General features: G+C 45.8%; 1 protein-coding gene across 1 annotated transcript in view; it reads right to left on the reverse strand.

Moving 5' to 3' along the window:
• The window catches only part of LOC309559374 (transcription initiation factor TFIID subunit 7-like), a 32,274-nt gene that overhangs the window by 14,607 nt on the left and 1,928 nt on the right, over window positions 1-15,739 (reverse strand). The window contains exons 2-8 of the mRNA XM_082262633.1: window positions 12,915-12,988; window positions 8,814-8,892; window positions 7,809-7,942; window positions 6,179-6,305; window positions 5,692-5,750; window positions 5,249-5,321; window positions 3,347-3,451 (exon numbers count right to left, since the gene is read on the reverse strand). Of these exons, the coding sequence (XP_082118759.1) occupies window positions 3,347-3,451; window positions 5,249-5,321; window positions 5,692-5,750; window positions 6,179-6,305; window positions 7,809-7,942; window positions 8,814-8,892; window positions 12,915-12,988 (651 nt within the window). The remainder of the gene's footprint in view (window positions 1-3,346; window positions 3,452-5,248; window positions 5,322-5,691; window positions 5,751-6,178; window positions 6,306-7,808; window positions 7,943-8,813; window positions 8,893-12,914; window positions 12,989-15,739) is intronic.

Raw genomic sequence — 15,739 nt, forward strand, 5'->3', positions numbered from 1 at the left:
ATTCATTTTAACCCTAGTATATAAAAATATAGGGTCATAAGAATAGACACATATAGCTTACCACACTTAAAAGTACATTATGCCTAATACATGGAACAGTTGGACCAAAGATTGCGCTTCCCAATGGCTTGTCTTAAGGCTCCGAACCACATAAACCCAGGTAGGGCCCAGCAGGGGTCCTCCATGGAGGTGGTTTTCTGGTATGAATTGGACCAGTCTTGAATCGGTACCACCGTAGCGGACAAAGGGTGGAGTCCGGAGTTCTGTGGACAAACATAGTGTGTCTTGTATAGCATGTCGAATGTCATACAAATTGTCTTAAGGAATATATTATTATAATGAATGGTCATAGCTATCTAGAGAGATAGAGAAAGAAACAATTACAAATGGTAGGTATTCTGCAAACCTACCGAAGCTGGGGTCGGTTCTGGGAAGGAACATAAAAGTAAGGATACTATATTAGATGTTCCATCCATAAAAATATATTTGAGCCCATAAGTCCACAGGAGCAACAGCTGCAAGGCAGCGGCTCCAGCAGACTGCCCAGCAATTATATGCAGGGACAGGACGACATCAGGCCAAAAAACTACAAAATTCAGACATTGGCTATCCCCATAGAGAAAGCCCCGGGGGAAAAAATAGACAAAGTAGTTGAAAGGAGAGCCTAGTATAGTATCGGTCAGTATCTTACCTTGCTACCTCAAAAGCCACGGGTCGGGAGAGCCGCCATGACTCATCCTCCCGCGCCCGTGGCTTAAGACTGGCCCCGCCGGAAGTGACGTGTGTCCGCAAACGTCACTTCCGGCGCGGGCGCCATACTATCGGATGTCCGGCGCTAGAGGTCAATTGAACCCCGTGGCCGGACACCCGCGCCGGCTGAGTGAGCCGGAGGGGACGAGCATACAGCTGTCCCCTGCTTGGCGCCCGAATTCATACCTACAAACAAGCCTATGGACAAGCAGAGAGCGAATCCTGATCCATTACATGAATCGATACAGGGTTTAAGCTACAACATTTGATTTAAACAAATTAGACTGTTTAATTTGTTTAAATCAAATGTTGTAGCTTAAACCCTGTATCGATTCATGTAATGGATCAGGATTCGCTCTCTGCTTGTCCATAGGCTTGTTTGTAGGTATGAATTCGGGCGCCAAGCAGGGGACAGCTGTATGCTCGTCCCCTCCGGCTCACTCAGCCGGCGCGGGTGTCCGGCCACGGGGTTCAATTGACCTCTAGCGCCGGACATCCGATAGTATGGCGCCCGCGCCGGAAGTGACGTTTGCGGACACACGTCACTTCCGGCGGGGCCAGTCTTAAGCCACGGGCGCGGGAGGATGAGTCATGGCGGCTCTCCCGACCCGTGGCTTTTGAGGTAGCAAGGTAAGATACTGACCGATACTATACTAGGCTCTCCTTTCAACTACTTTGTCTATTTTTTCCCCCGGGGCTTTCTCTATGGGGATAGCCAATGTCTGAATTTTGTAGTTTTTTGGCCTGATGTCGTCCTGTCCCTGCATATAATTGCTGGGCAGTCTGCTGGAGCCGCTGCCTTGCAGCTGTTGCTCCTGTGGACTTATGGGCTCAAATATATTTTTATGGATGGAACATCTAATATAGTATCCTTACTTTTATGTTCCTTCCCAGAACCGACCCCAGCTTCGGTAGGTTTGCAGAATACCTACCATTTGTAATTGTTTCTTTCTCTATCTCTCTAGATAGCTATGACCATTCATTATAATAATATATTCCTTAAGACAATTTGTATGACATTCGACATGCTATACAAGACACACTATGTTTGTCCACAGAACTCCGGACTCCACCCTTTGTCCGCTACGGTGGTACCGATTCAAGACTGGTCCAATTCATACCAGAAAACCACCTCCATGGAGGACCCCTGCTGGGCCCTACCTGGGTTTATGTGGTTCGGAGCCTTAAGACAAGCCATTGGGAAGCGCAATCTTTGGTCCAACTGTTCCATGTATTAGGCATAATGTACTTTTAAGTGTGGTAAGCTATATGTGTCTATTCTTATGACCCTATATTTTTATATACTAGGGTTAAAATGAATATTGTAGTTTGTTTTTCAGTTTTCAAGATATGAACCTGTATTTATATATATGTTTTTCTTTTTGTTTCTATGCATAAACTTTGAAGGTCTTAATGTAGTCCTAATCCAACAAAAGGGTGATTCAATCACGCCGGAGTTCCTGATGAAGCTAAAGGCGAAATGCATTGAACAAAGGCACTCACCCGTTCGATCGACTACTACTATGACATAACATGCTGTATTGTATTGCATTATTAGTCTTTTTTTCATTTTTTTTTTCATTGTTTCAATGTCGACTTTTATCCATATTCAATAAATATTGTTAATTTTATTCTTTTTTTCGTTCTTTCCCTGGCTTACCTACATACTTTCGACTAATAGCCCGCTATAGTCCCAATCCTTTTTATTCCTATCACCAGTGTATTCTGGGATCACTGATGTGGAATAATTCCTCTCTGTAAAATTACTCAACCGGGATGAGGACTATTTGTCGAGATATGGGTTACTTCCTTTCTCTTTTCATATATATATATATATATATATATATATATATATATATATTATATATATATATATAGTTATCTCTCCATACATGTCTGTTTTTTATATACAAAAAAGAAAATAAATACACCATTTGTTATTTTTTTTTTTTTTATACCTTTAAGTCACCTATTAAATAAGAAAACTCCCCTCTGGCCCCTCATAATTATGGCTTTTATTTATACGAAGGCAGAAAAAAAAAAAAAAAACATATTATATATTTTAATCTATTTTATATAAAATATATATTATTATTTGCAAGCATGTCTTTATATAAACAAAATACCTAACTATACATAAATATAATATTTCATAGAGAAAAAAAATATTATATATATATTAGTTATCTCTCCAAAAAATTATTTATTTTTTTTTATAGACAAAAAAGAAAAAAATACATCATGTGTTATTTTATTTTTATGTACCTTTAAGTCACCTATTAAATAAGACAACTCTCCCTGTGCTCTTTAAATGCCCCTCATAATTATGATTTTATTTATATAAAGATCTGACTGCAAAAAAAGAAAATATCATATTATATGATATTTTAATCTATATTATATACAATATATATATATATATTTTTGCAAGCATGACTTTATATAAACAAAATATCTAACTATACATAAATATAACGATATATCACAGAAACATATACACACACACACATTATATTTATAGATATAAACTTTTAAAAAAAATGTTTTAATCTCTGGAAAATAATGAAAAATAAATGATATATAAAATCTGCATTACTTGAAGACCTCCGCCCTTGTTTTATTGCGGATGATACCGGGGAACTGTCCAATCCGGTCAGATTTTCCCCTTCCTTGGACTCGTCTTCAGCAATCACCTCCCATCCTGAATTCTCAGGTTAAGGAATATCGGTGGATTTCCTTCTCCGCTATTATTAGAATTATTTTCACATCTGAATTTATTTTTAGAAACATTAGAATTATACAGAACAGACACTCCATCCACAACGTACGCCTGCCCATACAATAACCCCACCATCCCCATGGGCCACTTCATCCACAACGTACGCCTGCCCATACCATAACCCCACCGTCACCATGGGCCACTCCATCCACAAGGAACGCCTGCTCATACTATAACCCCACCGCCCCCATGAGCCAATCCATCCACAACGTACGCCTGCCCGTACCATAACCCCACCGCCCCCATGAGCCACTCCATCCACAACGTACGCCTGCACATACCATAACCCCACCACCACCATGGGCCACTCCATCCACAACGTACGCCTGCCCATACCATAACCCCACCGCCATCATAGGCCACTCCATCCACAACGTACGCCTGCCCATACCATAACCCCACCGCCACCATAGCCCACTCCATCCACAATGTATGCCTGCCCATACCATAACCCCACCGCCACCATAGGCCACTCCATCCACAACGTATGCCTGCCTATACCATAACCCCACCACCACCATGGGCCACTCCATCCACAACGTACACCTGCCCATACCATAACCCCACCGCCCCCATGGACCACTCCATCCACAACGTACGCCTGCCCATACCATAACCCCACCCCCACCATGGACCACTCCATCCACAACGTACGCCTGCCCATACCATAACCCCACCGACACCATGGGCCACTCCATCCACAACATACCCCTACCCATACCATAACCCCACCGCCACCATGGGTCACTCCATCCACAACATACCCCTACCCATACCATAACCCCACCGCCACCATAGGCCACTCCATCCACAACGTATGCCTGCCCATACCATAACCCCACCGCCCCCATGGGCCACTCCATCCACAACATATGCCTGCACATACCATAACCCCGCCACCCCCATGGGCCACTCCATCCACAACGTACGCCTGCCCATACCATAACCCCACCGTCACCATAGGCCACTCCATCCACAATGTACACCTGCCCATACCATAACCCCACCGGCACCATGGGCCACTCCATCCACAACGTACACCTGCCCATACCATAACCCCACCGCCACCATAGGCCACTCCATCCACAACGTATGCCTGCCCATACCATAACCCCGCCACCCCCATGGGCCACTCCATCCACAATGTACACCTGCCCATACCATAACCCCACCGCCACCATAGGCCACTCCATCCACAACGTATGCCTGCCCATACCATAACCCTACCGCCACCATGGGCCTCTCCATCCACAACGTACGCCTGCCCGTACCATAACCCCACCGCTACCATGGGCCACTCCATCCACAACGTACGCCTGCCCATACCATAACCCCACCGCCCCCATGGGCCACTCCATCCACAACGTACGCCTGCCCATACCATAACCCCACCGCCCCCATGGGCCACTCCATCCACAACCTATGCCTGCCCATACCATAACCCCACCACCACCATGGGCCACTCCATCCACAACGTACGCCTGCCCATACCATAACCCCACCGCCACCATGGGCCACTCCATCCACAACCTATGCCTGCCCATACCATAACCCCACCGCCACCATGGGCCACTCCATCCACAACGCTAACCCACACTACGCCATTTGCGCTGTCTGCCATCTGCCCTGTACAGTGAAAACCGGGATTCATCCTTGGAGAGAACACCTCAAGCAGGAAAGACCTAAATAAACAAATTAAACTTCAGCTTTAAAGGATACGAACACTGACAGCTTCCGCATCCGTGCTCAGAAGGCGCTTCACTTCCTTCTCCACATCCGGGGATTCGATGTACTGGGGGATCAAAAAATAAAAAGCAGCCAAGAAGAATTACTGGGAATGTCAACATGTACCCTACGGGGGAGGGGGGGGGGATTTACTAAAACTGGAGGGCGCAAAATCGGGTGCAGCTCTGCACAGAAATCAGCTTCCAGGTTTTATTGTCAAAGCTTAACCACTTCTGGACCGGAAGGATTTACCCCCCTTAATGACCAGGCCATATTTTGCGATTCCGCACTGCGTTACTTTAACGGACAATTGCGCGGTCGTGCAACGCTGTACCCAAATAAAACTGATGTCCTTTTTTTCCCACAAATAGAGATTATGTAAAAAAAAAAATCGCACAACCACTTTAATCAGAATTAATTATGCGGACTTCTAATACCTTCTTCTTGGCGGTTTTCCTGAAGCGTCTTTTGCGCACGTTCTTCAGCGGTAAAGTTACTGGAATGAGAAGAAAGTTCCACAATGAGAAATACAAAACTTATCTGTAGGCCTTCTAAGCTGATTGAATTTCGGTATAGGGAGCGGATAGATTAGTTTCCCCCCCCCCCCCCCGAATTTCGATATAAGGAGCGGACAGATTAGTCCCCCCCCCTCCGAATTTCGGTATAAGGAGTGGATAGATTAGTCCCCCCCCCCCCCACTCCTCCGAATTTCGGTATAAGGAGTGGATAGATTAGTCCCCCCGCCCCCCGAATTTCGGTATAAGGAGCGGATAGATTAGTTCCCCCCCCCCCCCCGAATTTCGGTATAAGGAGTGGATAGATTAGTCCCCCCGCCCCCCGAATTTCGGTATAAGGAGCGGATGGATTAGTACCCCCCCTCCCCCTCGGTTATTACCATTATCCATCATAAAAGATAAAACTTACTGCCGTGATTCCATATAAACTTCTTCTCTCGGTCCCGGTCCTTCTTTTTGTTGCTCTTCGGATCGCTGGTTCCCGTCGGCTCCTCCAGGGGGGGATAGAGATCACCGTCCAAGGTGCAAACCAGCATCTGCAATCAGAGTCAGGATAGGTGTCAGTGTCTGGAAATGGATTCCCTCCAATCACACGGGCAGATCCCAGCCGCAAGGATCAGCAGATTCCAGCAGCAAGGATCAGCAGATTCCAGCAGTAAGGATCAGCAGATCCCAGCCGCAAGGATCAGCAGATTCCAGCAGCAAGGATCAGCAGATTCCAGCAGCAAGGATCAGCAGATTCCAGCGGCAAGGATCAGCATCTTCCAGGAGCAGGGATCAGCAGATTCCAGCAGCAAGGATCAGCAGATTCCTGCAGTATGGATCAGCAGATTTCAGCCGCAAGGATCAGCAGATTCCAGCGGCAAGGATCAGCATCTTCCAGGAGCAAGGATCAGCAGATTCCAGCAGCAAGGATCAGCAGTTTCCAGCAGCAAGGATCAGCAGTTTCCAGCAGCAAGGATCAGCAGTTTCCAGCAGCAAGGATCAGCAGTTTCCAGCAGCAAGGATCAGCAGATTCCTGCAGTAAGGATCAGCAGATTCCAGCAGTAAGGATCAGCAGATTCCAGCCGCAAGGACCACCAGATTCCAGCAGCAGGGATCAGCAGATTCCTGCAGTAAGGATTCAGCAGATCCCAGCAGTAAGGATCAGCAGATTCCTGCAGCAAGGATCAGCAGATTTCAGCAGCAAGGATCAGCAGATTTCAGCAGCAAGGATCAGCAGATTCCAGCAGCAAGGATCAGCAGATTCCAGCAGCAAGGATCAGCAGGTTCCAGCAGCAAGGACCAGCAGATTCCAGCAGCAGGGATCAGCAGATTCCAGAGGCAAGGATCAGCAGATTCCAGCGGCAAGGATCAGCAGATTCCAGCGGCAAGGATCAGCAGATTCCAGCAGCAGGGATCAGCAGATTCCAGCAGCAAGGATCAGCAGATTCCAGCAGCAAGGATCAGCAGATTCCAGCAGCAGGGATCAGCAGATTCCAGCAGCAAGGATCAGCAGATTCCAGCAGCAAGGATCAGCAGATTCCAGCGGCAAGGATCAGCAGATTCCAGCGGCAAGGATCAGCATCTTCCAGGAGCAGGGATCAGCAGATTCCAGCAGCAAGGATCAGCAGATTCCTGCAGTAAGGATCAGCAGATTCCTGCAGTAAGGATCAGCAGATTCCAGCCGCAAGGATCAGCAGATTCCAGCGGCAAGGATCAGCATCTTCCAGGAGCAAGGATCAGCAGATTCCAGCAGTAAGGATCAGCAGATTCCAGCAGTAAGGATTCAGCAGATTCCAGCAGCAAGGATCAGAAGATTCCATTCTGTGCCCCCCACCAGTGCCCATCAGTGATGCCATTCAGAGCCCATCAGTGCGTGCTCATCAGTTGCCCTCATCAGTGCCTCCTCATCAGTGCCCATCGGTGATGCCACCTCTCCCGCAACCCATAAAATGATCCCGCAGCGAATCCTCCGCTGGAACCACTTTTATGTCAAAGCGGGCCACCCGCCATTTACAAAAATCCCGGGTTTATGGCAGCTCAGTGATACGCATTACCTGACAGATGTCTGCGGTTTTGTAGAAAGTCTTCTTGTCGATCGTTTTCAAACACTCCGTCGTACACGGGATATCCACCAACTTTGCAGCGAGTGGAACCCGGTCCACCCGCACAATTCCATGGCGTCCATCCGCTAACAAAAAGAAAAAAATAACATTAATTAGAGTATAGTGCAGGCGGCAGCCAGCAGGGGGCTCTCCAATGTAAACAGTAACATTAGGATCGCTTTGATTGGCCAGCACAACTAATAGAAGTCACAGAGGCACTCTGACTGGCTCTGTGCATTTTACTACGATCTGATTTGTCTGAGGACAAGGTGTGGGCAGCGGACGCGCACAAACACACGGTAAAAAAAAAAAAAAAAAATAGCGTCATTTAGAAATGGCACTCCAGAACCCCGCAGCCACCACGGCCTCCACACTCACCAGATCAGGTCACTGTACTCTATGGCCTCCACACTCACCAGATCAGGTCACTGTACTCCATGGCCTCCACACTCACCAGATCAGGTCACTGTACTCCAATGGCCTCCACACTCACCAGATCAGGTCACTGTACTCCAATGGCCTCCACACTCACCAGATCAGGTCACTGTACTCTATGGCCTCCACACTCACCAGATCAGGTCACTGTACTCCACACTCACCAGATCTCAATCCAATAGAGCACCTTAAGAAGTGGTGGAACCGGAGATTGGCATCATGGATGTGCAGTCAACATATCTGCGTGATGCTTTCATGTCACTATGGAGCAAAATCTCTGTGGAAAGTTTCCCGCACCTTGTTGTATCTATGCCACCAAGAATGAAGGCAAAAGGGGGTCCAACCCGCTACTAGCAAGGTGTACCTAATAAAGTGGCCGGTGAGTGTACGTGTGTGCGGCAACAAAAGGGGCGGCGGCAAAAGGCCCCCCTGGATATTCTGAACTTTTATAAAGAGATGAGACTGGAAGGGGGAACCGGGTGGTTAAAGTGGTGAAAAGGGCGTTTCCCTACCAATACTCACGATGTAACTCGATGGAAAGTCGGTCCTTTGTGCTGACATTTCCGGACTGGACCATCCGCCGCACCGTAGAGGCGTATTCCTGGAACGCAAAATAATTATCATGACAGCGACTTCTATAAAAATACAACCAGACCTGAAACATATTCACATTACTTGGTTCAAGATTTCCCATTCAGTTCCACCTTACAGCAGTTGTAAAGGCAGTAGGTGGAAGATTTACCCCCCCCCCCTTCACAACCAGGCCATTTTTTGCGACGCGGCACTGCATCACTTTAACGGACAATTGCGCGGTCGTGCGACGCTGTACCCAAATAAATTTGACGTCCTTTTTCCCCCACAAACAGAGCTTTCTTTTGGTGGTATTTGATCACCTGTGCGATTTTTTAATTTTTGCGCTTTAAATCAAAAAAAAAGAGCGACAATTTTGAAAAAAAAAAAAAAACATGTTTTTTACTTTCTGCTATAAAACACGGCCAATAAAAAAAATGTAAAAAAAAAAAAAAAAAAATCAAAACTTTTCATCAATTTAGGCCAATTTGTATTCTGCTACAATCCTTTTTTTGCGCTTTCTTTTGGTGGTATTTGATTACCTGCGCAATTTTTATTTTTTTTCGCTATAAACAAAAAAAAAGAGCGACAATTCTGAAAAAAACATATATATATATTTTCCACTTTTCTATTATCTAACAACATTTAAAAATCTAATTTTTTTCATCCTTTTAGGCCAATTTGTTTTCTGCTACTTATTTTTGGTAAAAAAAAAAATCCCAATAAGCGCATTTTGATTGGTTTGCGCAAAAGTTATCGCGTCTACAAACTACGGGAAAGATTTCTGTCATTTTTATTTTTCTATTTTTTTTACTAGTAATGGCGGCGATCTGCAATTTTTAGCGGGGCTGCGACATTGCGGCGGACAGATCAGACCCCTGACTGACATTTTTGACACTTTTGGGGGGACCAGTGACATTACTACAGTAATCAGTGCTAAAAATATGCACTGTCACTGTAATAATGACACTGGCAGGGAAGGGGTTAACACTGTGGGTGATCAAGGGGTTAAATGTGAGCCTAGGGGAGTGATTCTAACTGTGGGGGGGGCGTGGCTTGTGAAATGATCATAGAGACCTGTGTTCCTATATAGAAGGATCACAGGCGCTCTGTGTGCCTGATAGTGATGGGGAACCTCGGCACCCCAGATGTTTTGGAACTACATTTCCCATGATGCTCATGCACTCTGCAGTGTAGTGGAGCATCATGGGAAATGTAGTTCCAAAACATCTGGGGTGCCGAGGTTCCCCATCACTATCAGGCACACAGAGCGCCTGTGATCCTTCTATATAGGAACACAGGTCTCTATGATCATTTCACAAGCCACGCCCCCCCACAGTTAGAATCACTCCCCTAGGCTCACATTTAACCCCTTGATCACCCACAGTGTTAACCCCTTCCCTGCCAGTGTCATTATTACAGTGACAGTGCATATTTTTAGCACTGATTACTGTAGTAATGTCACTGGTACCCCCCCAAAAGTGTCAAAAATGTCAGTTAGGGGTCCGATCTGTCCGCCGCAATGTCGCAGTCCCGCTAAAAATCACAGATCGCCGCCATTACTAGTAAAAATAAATAAAAATGACATAAATCTTTCCCGTAGTTTGTAGATGCGATAACTGTTGCGCAAACCAATCAATAAACGCTTATTGGGATTTTTACCCAAAATATGTAGCAGAAAACAAATTGGCCTAAAATGATGAAAAAATTTGATCTTTAAATGTTTTTAATAGGAATGTTATATATCAGAATGTGAAAAAAAATTTTTTTTTTTTCAGAATTGTCCCTTTTTTTTTTTTGTGTACAGCGCAAAAAAAAAAAAAAATAAAAAAAAAAAAAAAAGTCGCAGAGGTAATCAAATACCACCAAAAGAAAGCTCTATTTGTGGGAAACAAAAAGGATTGTAGCAGAATACAAATTGGCCTAAATTGATGAAAAGTTTTGATTTTTTTTTTTTACATTTTTTTATTGGCCGTGTTTTATGGCAGAAAGTAAAAAATATGTTTTTTTTTGTTTTTTTTTTCAAAAATTGTCGCTTTTTTTTATTTAAAGTGCAAAAATTTAAATATCGCACAGGGGATCAAATACCACCAAAAGAAAGCTCTGTTTGTGGGAAACAAAAAGGACGTCAATTTTATTTGGGTACAGCGTCGCACGACCGCCAATTGTCCGTTAAAGCAACGCAGTGCCGAATCGCAAAAAAATGGCCTGGTCATTAAGGGGGGTATATCTTCCGGTCCGGAACGGGTTAAGGTCTCCATACACTTTACAATCGGACAACTCAATCTACTTACTTACGAAAACGAAGTAATACGAGAAGCTTCCTATACTGTGCAATCCGTTTGTATCCAATCAGGAGGGGCCTTTTACAAAGTAACTGTTTATAGATCTAAAGGGAATCCACAGTGGATCCGGAAAGTATTCACAGCGCTTCACTTCTTCCACATTGTTATGTTACAGCCTTATTCCAAAATATATAAAATTCATTATTTTCCCTCAAAATCCTACAAACAATCCCCCATAATGACAATGTGAAATAAGTTTGTTTGAAATCTTTGCAATTTTATTAAAAATGAAAAAAATCCCATGTGCATAAGTATTCACACCCTTTGCAATGACACTCAAAATTGAGCTCAGGTGAATTCCTGTTTCCACTGATCATCCTTGAGATGTTTCTACAACTTGATTGGAGTCCACCTGTGGTAAGTTCAGCTGATTGGACATGATTCGGAAAGGCACACCCCTGTCTATATAAGGTCTCACAGTTACCAGTGCATGTCAGAGCACAAACCAAGCCATGAAGTCCAAGGAATGGTCTGCAGACCTCGGAGACAGGATTGTATGGAGGCACAGATCGGGGGAAGGGTACAGAAACATTTCTGCAGCATTGAAGGTCCCAATGAGCACAGTGGCCTCCATCATCTGTAAATGGAAGAAGTTTGGAACCTCCAGAACTCTTCCTAGGCCAAACTGAGTGATCGGGGGAGGGGGGGGGGGTCTTAGTCAGGGAGGTGACCAAGAACCCGATGGTCACTCTGACAGAGCTCCAGCTTTTCTCTGTGGAGAGAGAAGAACCCTCCAGAAGAACAACCATCTCTGCAGCACTCCACCAATCAGGCCTGTATGGGTGTGGCCAGACGGAAGCCACTCCTCAGTAAAAGTCACATGACAGCCCGCCTGGAGTTTGCCAAAAGAAACCTGAAGGACTCTCAGCCCATAAGAAACAAAATTCTCTGCTCTGATGAAACAAAGATTGAACTCTTTGGCCTGAATGGCAAGCGTCATGTCTGGAGGAAACCAGGCACCGCTCATCACCTGGCCAATACCATCCCTACTGTGAAGCATGGTGGTGGCAGCATCATGCTGTGGGGATGTTTTTCAGCACCAGGAACTGGGAGACTAGTCAGGATCGAGGGAAAAATGAATGCAGCAATGTACAGAGACATCCTTGATGAAAACCTGCTCCAGAGCGCTCTGGACCTCAGACTGGGGCAAAGGTTCATCGACCCTAAGCACACAGCCAAGATAAAGGAGTGGCTACGGGACAACTCTGTGAATGTCCTTGAGTGGCCCAGCCAGAGCCCAGACTTGAACCCGATTGGAGAGATCTGAAAATGGCTGTGCACCGACCCTCCCCCATCCTGATGGAGCTGGAGAGGTCCTGCAAAGAAGAATGGGAGAAACTGCCCAAAAATAGGAGTGCCAAGCTTGTAGCATCATACTCAGAAAGACTGGAGGCTGGAATCGGTGCCAAAGGAGCTTCACCAAAGTATTGAGCAAAGGGTGTGAATACTTCTGTACATAGCAAAGGGTGTGAATACTTATGTAAATATTTTTTAAATGTTTAATAAATTTGCAAAGATTTCAAACTTTCACGTTGTCATTATGGGGGATTGTTTGTAGAATTTTGAGGAAAATAATGAATTTAATACATTTTGGAATAAAACTGTAACATAAAATGTGGAAAAAGTGAAGCGCTGTGAATACTTTCCGGATGCTCTGTGGGTTGGGATTGTGGTGAGCGATAATCAATATTCTGAGGGTTCGTCGTACCGGTGGAAGCCTCAGGATGGACTGACTTTCCAATTCGTGGGGAGCGTCATCCTTACTCCGCGACGTCTTCTGTTCTGTAAAGGGAACAAAAAAAGATCGCTAAATACATTGTATATAATTATCGATCTCTGCAAGAAACATTCCGGTTCTAGATCACTTTCCGATAGCATTCACTATATCCGATCTCCCCAGGACTCTGCATTCACTATATCTGATCTCCCCAGGACTCTGCATTCACTATATCTGATCTCCCCAGGACTCTGCATTCACTATATCTGATCTCCCCAGGACTCTGCATTCACTATATCTGGTCTCCCCAGGACTCTGCAGTCACTATATCTAATCTCCCCAGGACTCTGCATTCACTATATCTGGTCTCCCCAGGACTCTGCAGTCACTATATCTGATCTCCCCAGGACTCTGCATTCACTATATCTAATCTCCCCAGGACTCTGCATTCACTATATCTGATCTCCCCAGGACTCTGCATTCACTATATCTGATCTCCCCAGGACTCTGCAGTCACTATATCTGGTCTCCCCAGGACTCTGCATTCACTATATCTGATCTCCCCAGGACTCTGCATTCACTATATCTGATCTCCCAGGACTCTGCATTCACTATATATGCTCTCCCCGGGACTCTGCATTCACTATATCTGGTCTCCCCAGGACTCTGCATTCACTATATATGCTCTCCCCGGGACTCTGCATTCACTATATATGCTCTCCCCGGGACTCTGCATTCACTATATCTGGTCTCCCCAGGACTCTGCATTCACTATATCAGATCTCTCCAGGACTCTGCAGTCACTATATCAGATCTCCCCAGGACTCTGCAGTCACTATATCAGATCTCCCCAGGACTCTGCAGTCACTATATCTGATCTCCCCAGGACTCTGCATTCACTATATCTGATCTCCCCAGGACTCTGCATTCACTATATCTGGTCTCCCCAGGACTCTGCATTCACTATATCTGATCTCCCCAGGACTCTGCATTCACTATATCTGATCTCCCCAGGACTCTGCAGTCACTATATCTGGTCTCCCCAGGACTCTGCATTCATTATATCTGATCTCCCCAGGACTCTGCATTCACTATATCTGATCTCCCCAGGACTCTGCATTCACTATATCTGATCTCCCAGGACTCTGCATTCACTATATATGCTCTCCCCGGGACTCTGCATTCACTATATCTGGTCTCCCCAGGACTCTGCATTCACTATATCAGATCTCTCCAGGACTCTGCAGTCACTATATCAGATCTCCCCAGGACTCTGCAGTCACTATATCAGATCTCCCCAGGACTCTGCAGTCACTATATCTGATCTCCCCAGGACTCTGCAGTCACTATATCTGATCTCCCCAGGAGTCTGCAGTCACTATATCTGGTCTCCCCAGGACTCTGCAGTCACTATATCCGATCTCCCCAGGACTCTGCAGTCACTATATCTGATCTCCCCAGGACTCAGCATTCACTATATCTGGTCTCCCCAGGACTCTGCAGTCACTATATCTGGTCTCCCCAGGACTCTGCATTCACTATATCTGATCTCCCTAGGACTCTGCAGTCACTATATCTGATCTCCCCAGGACTCTGCAGTCACTATATCTGGTCTCCCCAGGACTCTGCAGTCACTATATCTGGTCTCCCCAGGACTCTGCAGTCACTATATCCGATCTCCCCAGGACTCTGCAGTCACTATATCTGATCTCCCCAGGACTCTGCATTCACTATATCTGATCTCCCCAGGACTCTGCAGTCACTATATCTGATCTCCCCAGGACTCTGCAGTCACTATATCTGGTCTCCCCAGGACTCTGCAGTCACTATATCTGCTCTCCCCAGGACTCTGCAGTCACTATATCTGATCTCCCCAGGACTCTGCAGTCACTATATCTGGTCTCCCCAGGACTCTGCAGTCACTATATCTCATCTCCCCAGGACTCTGCAGTCACTATATCTCATCTCCCCAGGACTCTGAAGTCACTATATCTGATCTCCCCAGGACTCTGCAGTCACTATATCTGATCTCCCCAGGACTCTGCAGTCACTATATCTGGTCTCCCCAGGACTCTGCAGTCACTATATCTCATCTCCCCAGGACTCTGCAGTCACTATATCTGATCTCCCCAGGACTCTGCATTCACTATATCTGGTCTCCCCAGGACTCTGCAGTCACTATATCTCATCTCCCCAGGACTCTGCAGTCACTATATCCGATCTCCCCAGGACTCTGCAGTCACTATATCTGATCTCCCCAGGACTCTGCATTCACTATATCTGGTCTCCCCAGGACTCTGCAGTCACTATATCTCATCTCCCCAGGACTCTGCAGTCACTATATCTGCTCTCCCACAGTACACAGAACATGGAATTTTGATTATTATAGCAAATATATATACTGCTAAATACCTTTAGCAGTATATAGCAGTCTTGTGACTTCTATCAGTGTCTGGTTAAAGCTTGTAGGAGGAGTTTTTATACTGCACTGGGCTGTCTTATAAGGATGCAGGACCCCTGACCCTCTGTCTGGACAGTGCTGACTGGCCCTGTGCTGATCACATGTACGCTCCCAAGAAAATAAAAACTCTCTAGCAATTCACACCACACTGAGCATGTGCAGAATGCCTCCAAGGCTCTGTTCTATCAGCAGATGGATTGGGGACAGTGGAAGAATGGGGGGGAGGGAATCAGAGGAGACAGGATCAAACAGCCTTTTTACACAACTAGGATTAACCCCTTAGGTTCCACAGTGAGTATAACAAGCATGCTTTGCTGCATATACAGTGCAGCCCTATTGGCGCCCATCAGTGAAT

Source organism: Pelophylax lessonae (genome assembly GCF_965119305.1).
Source record: "Pelophylax lessonae genome assembly, chromosome: 7".
In the NCBI taxonomy this organism is placed as follows: Eukaryota; Metazoa; Chordata; class Amphibia; order Anura; family Ranidae; genus Pelophylax; species Pelophylax lessonae.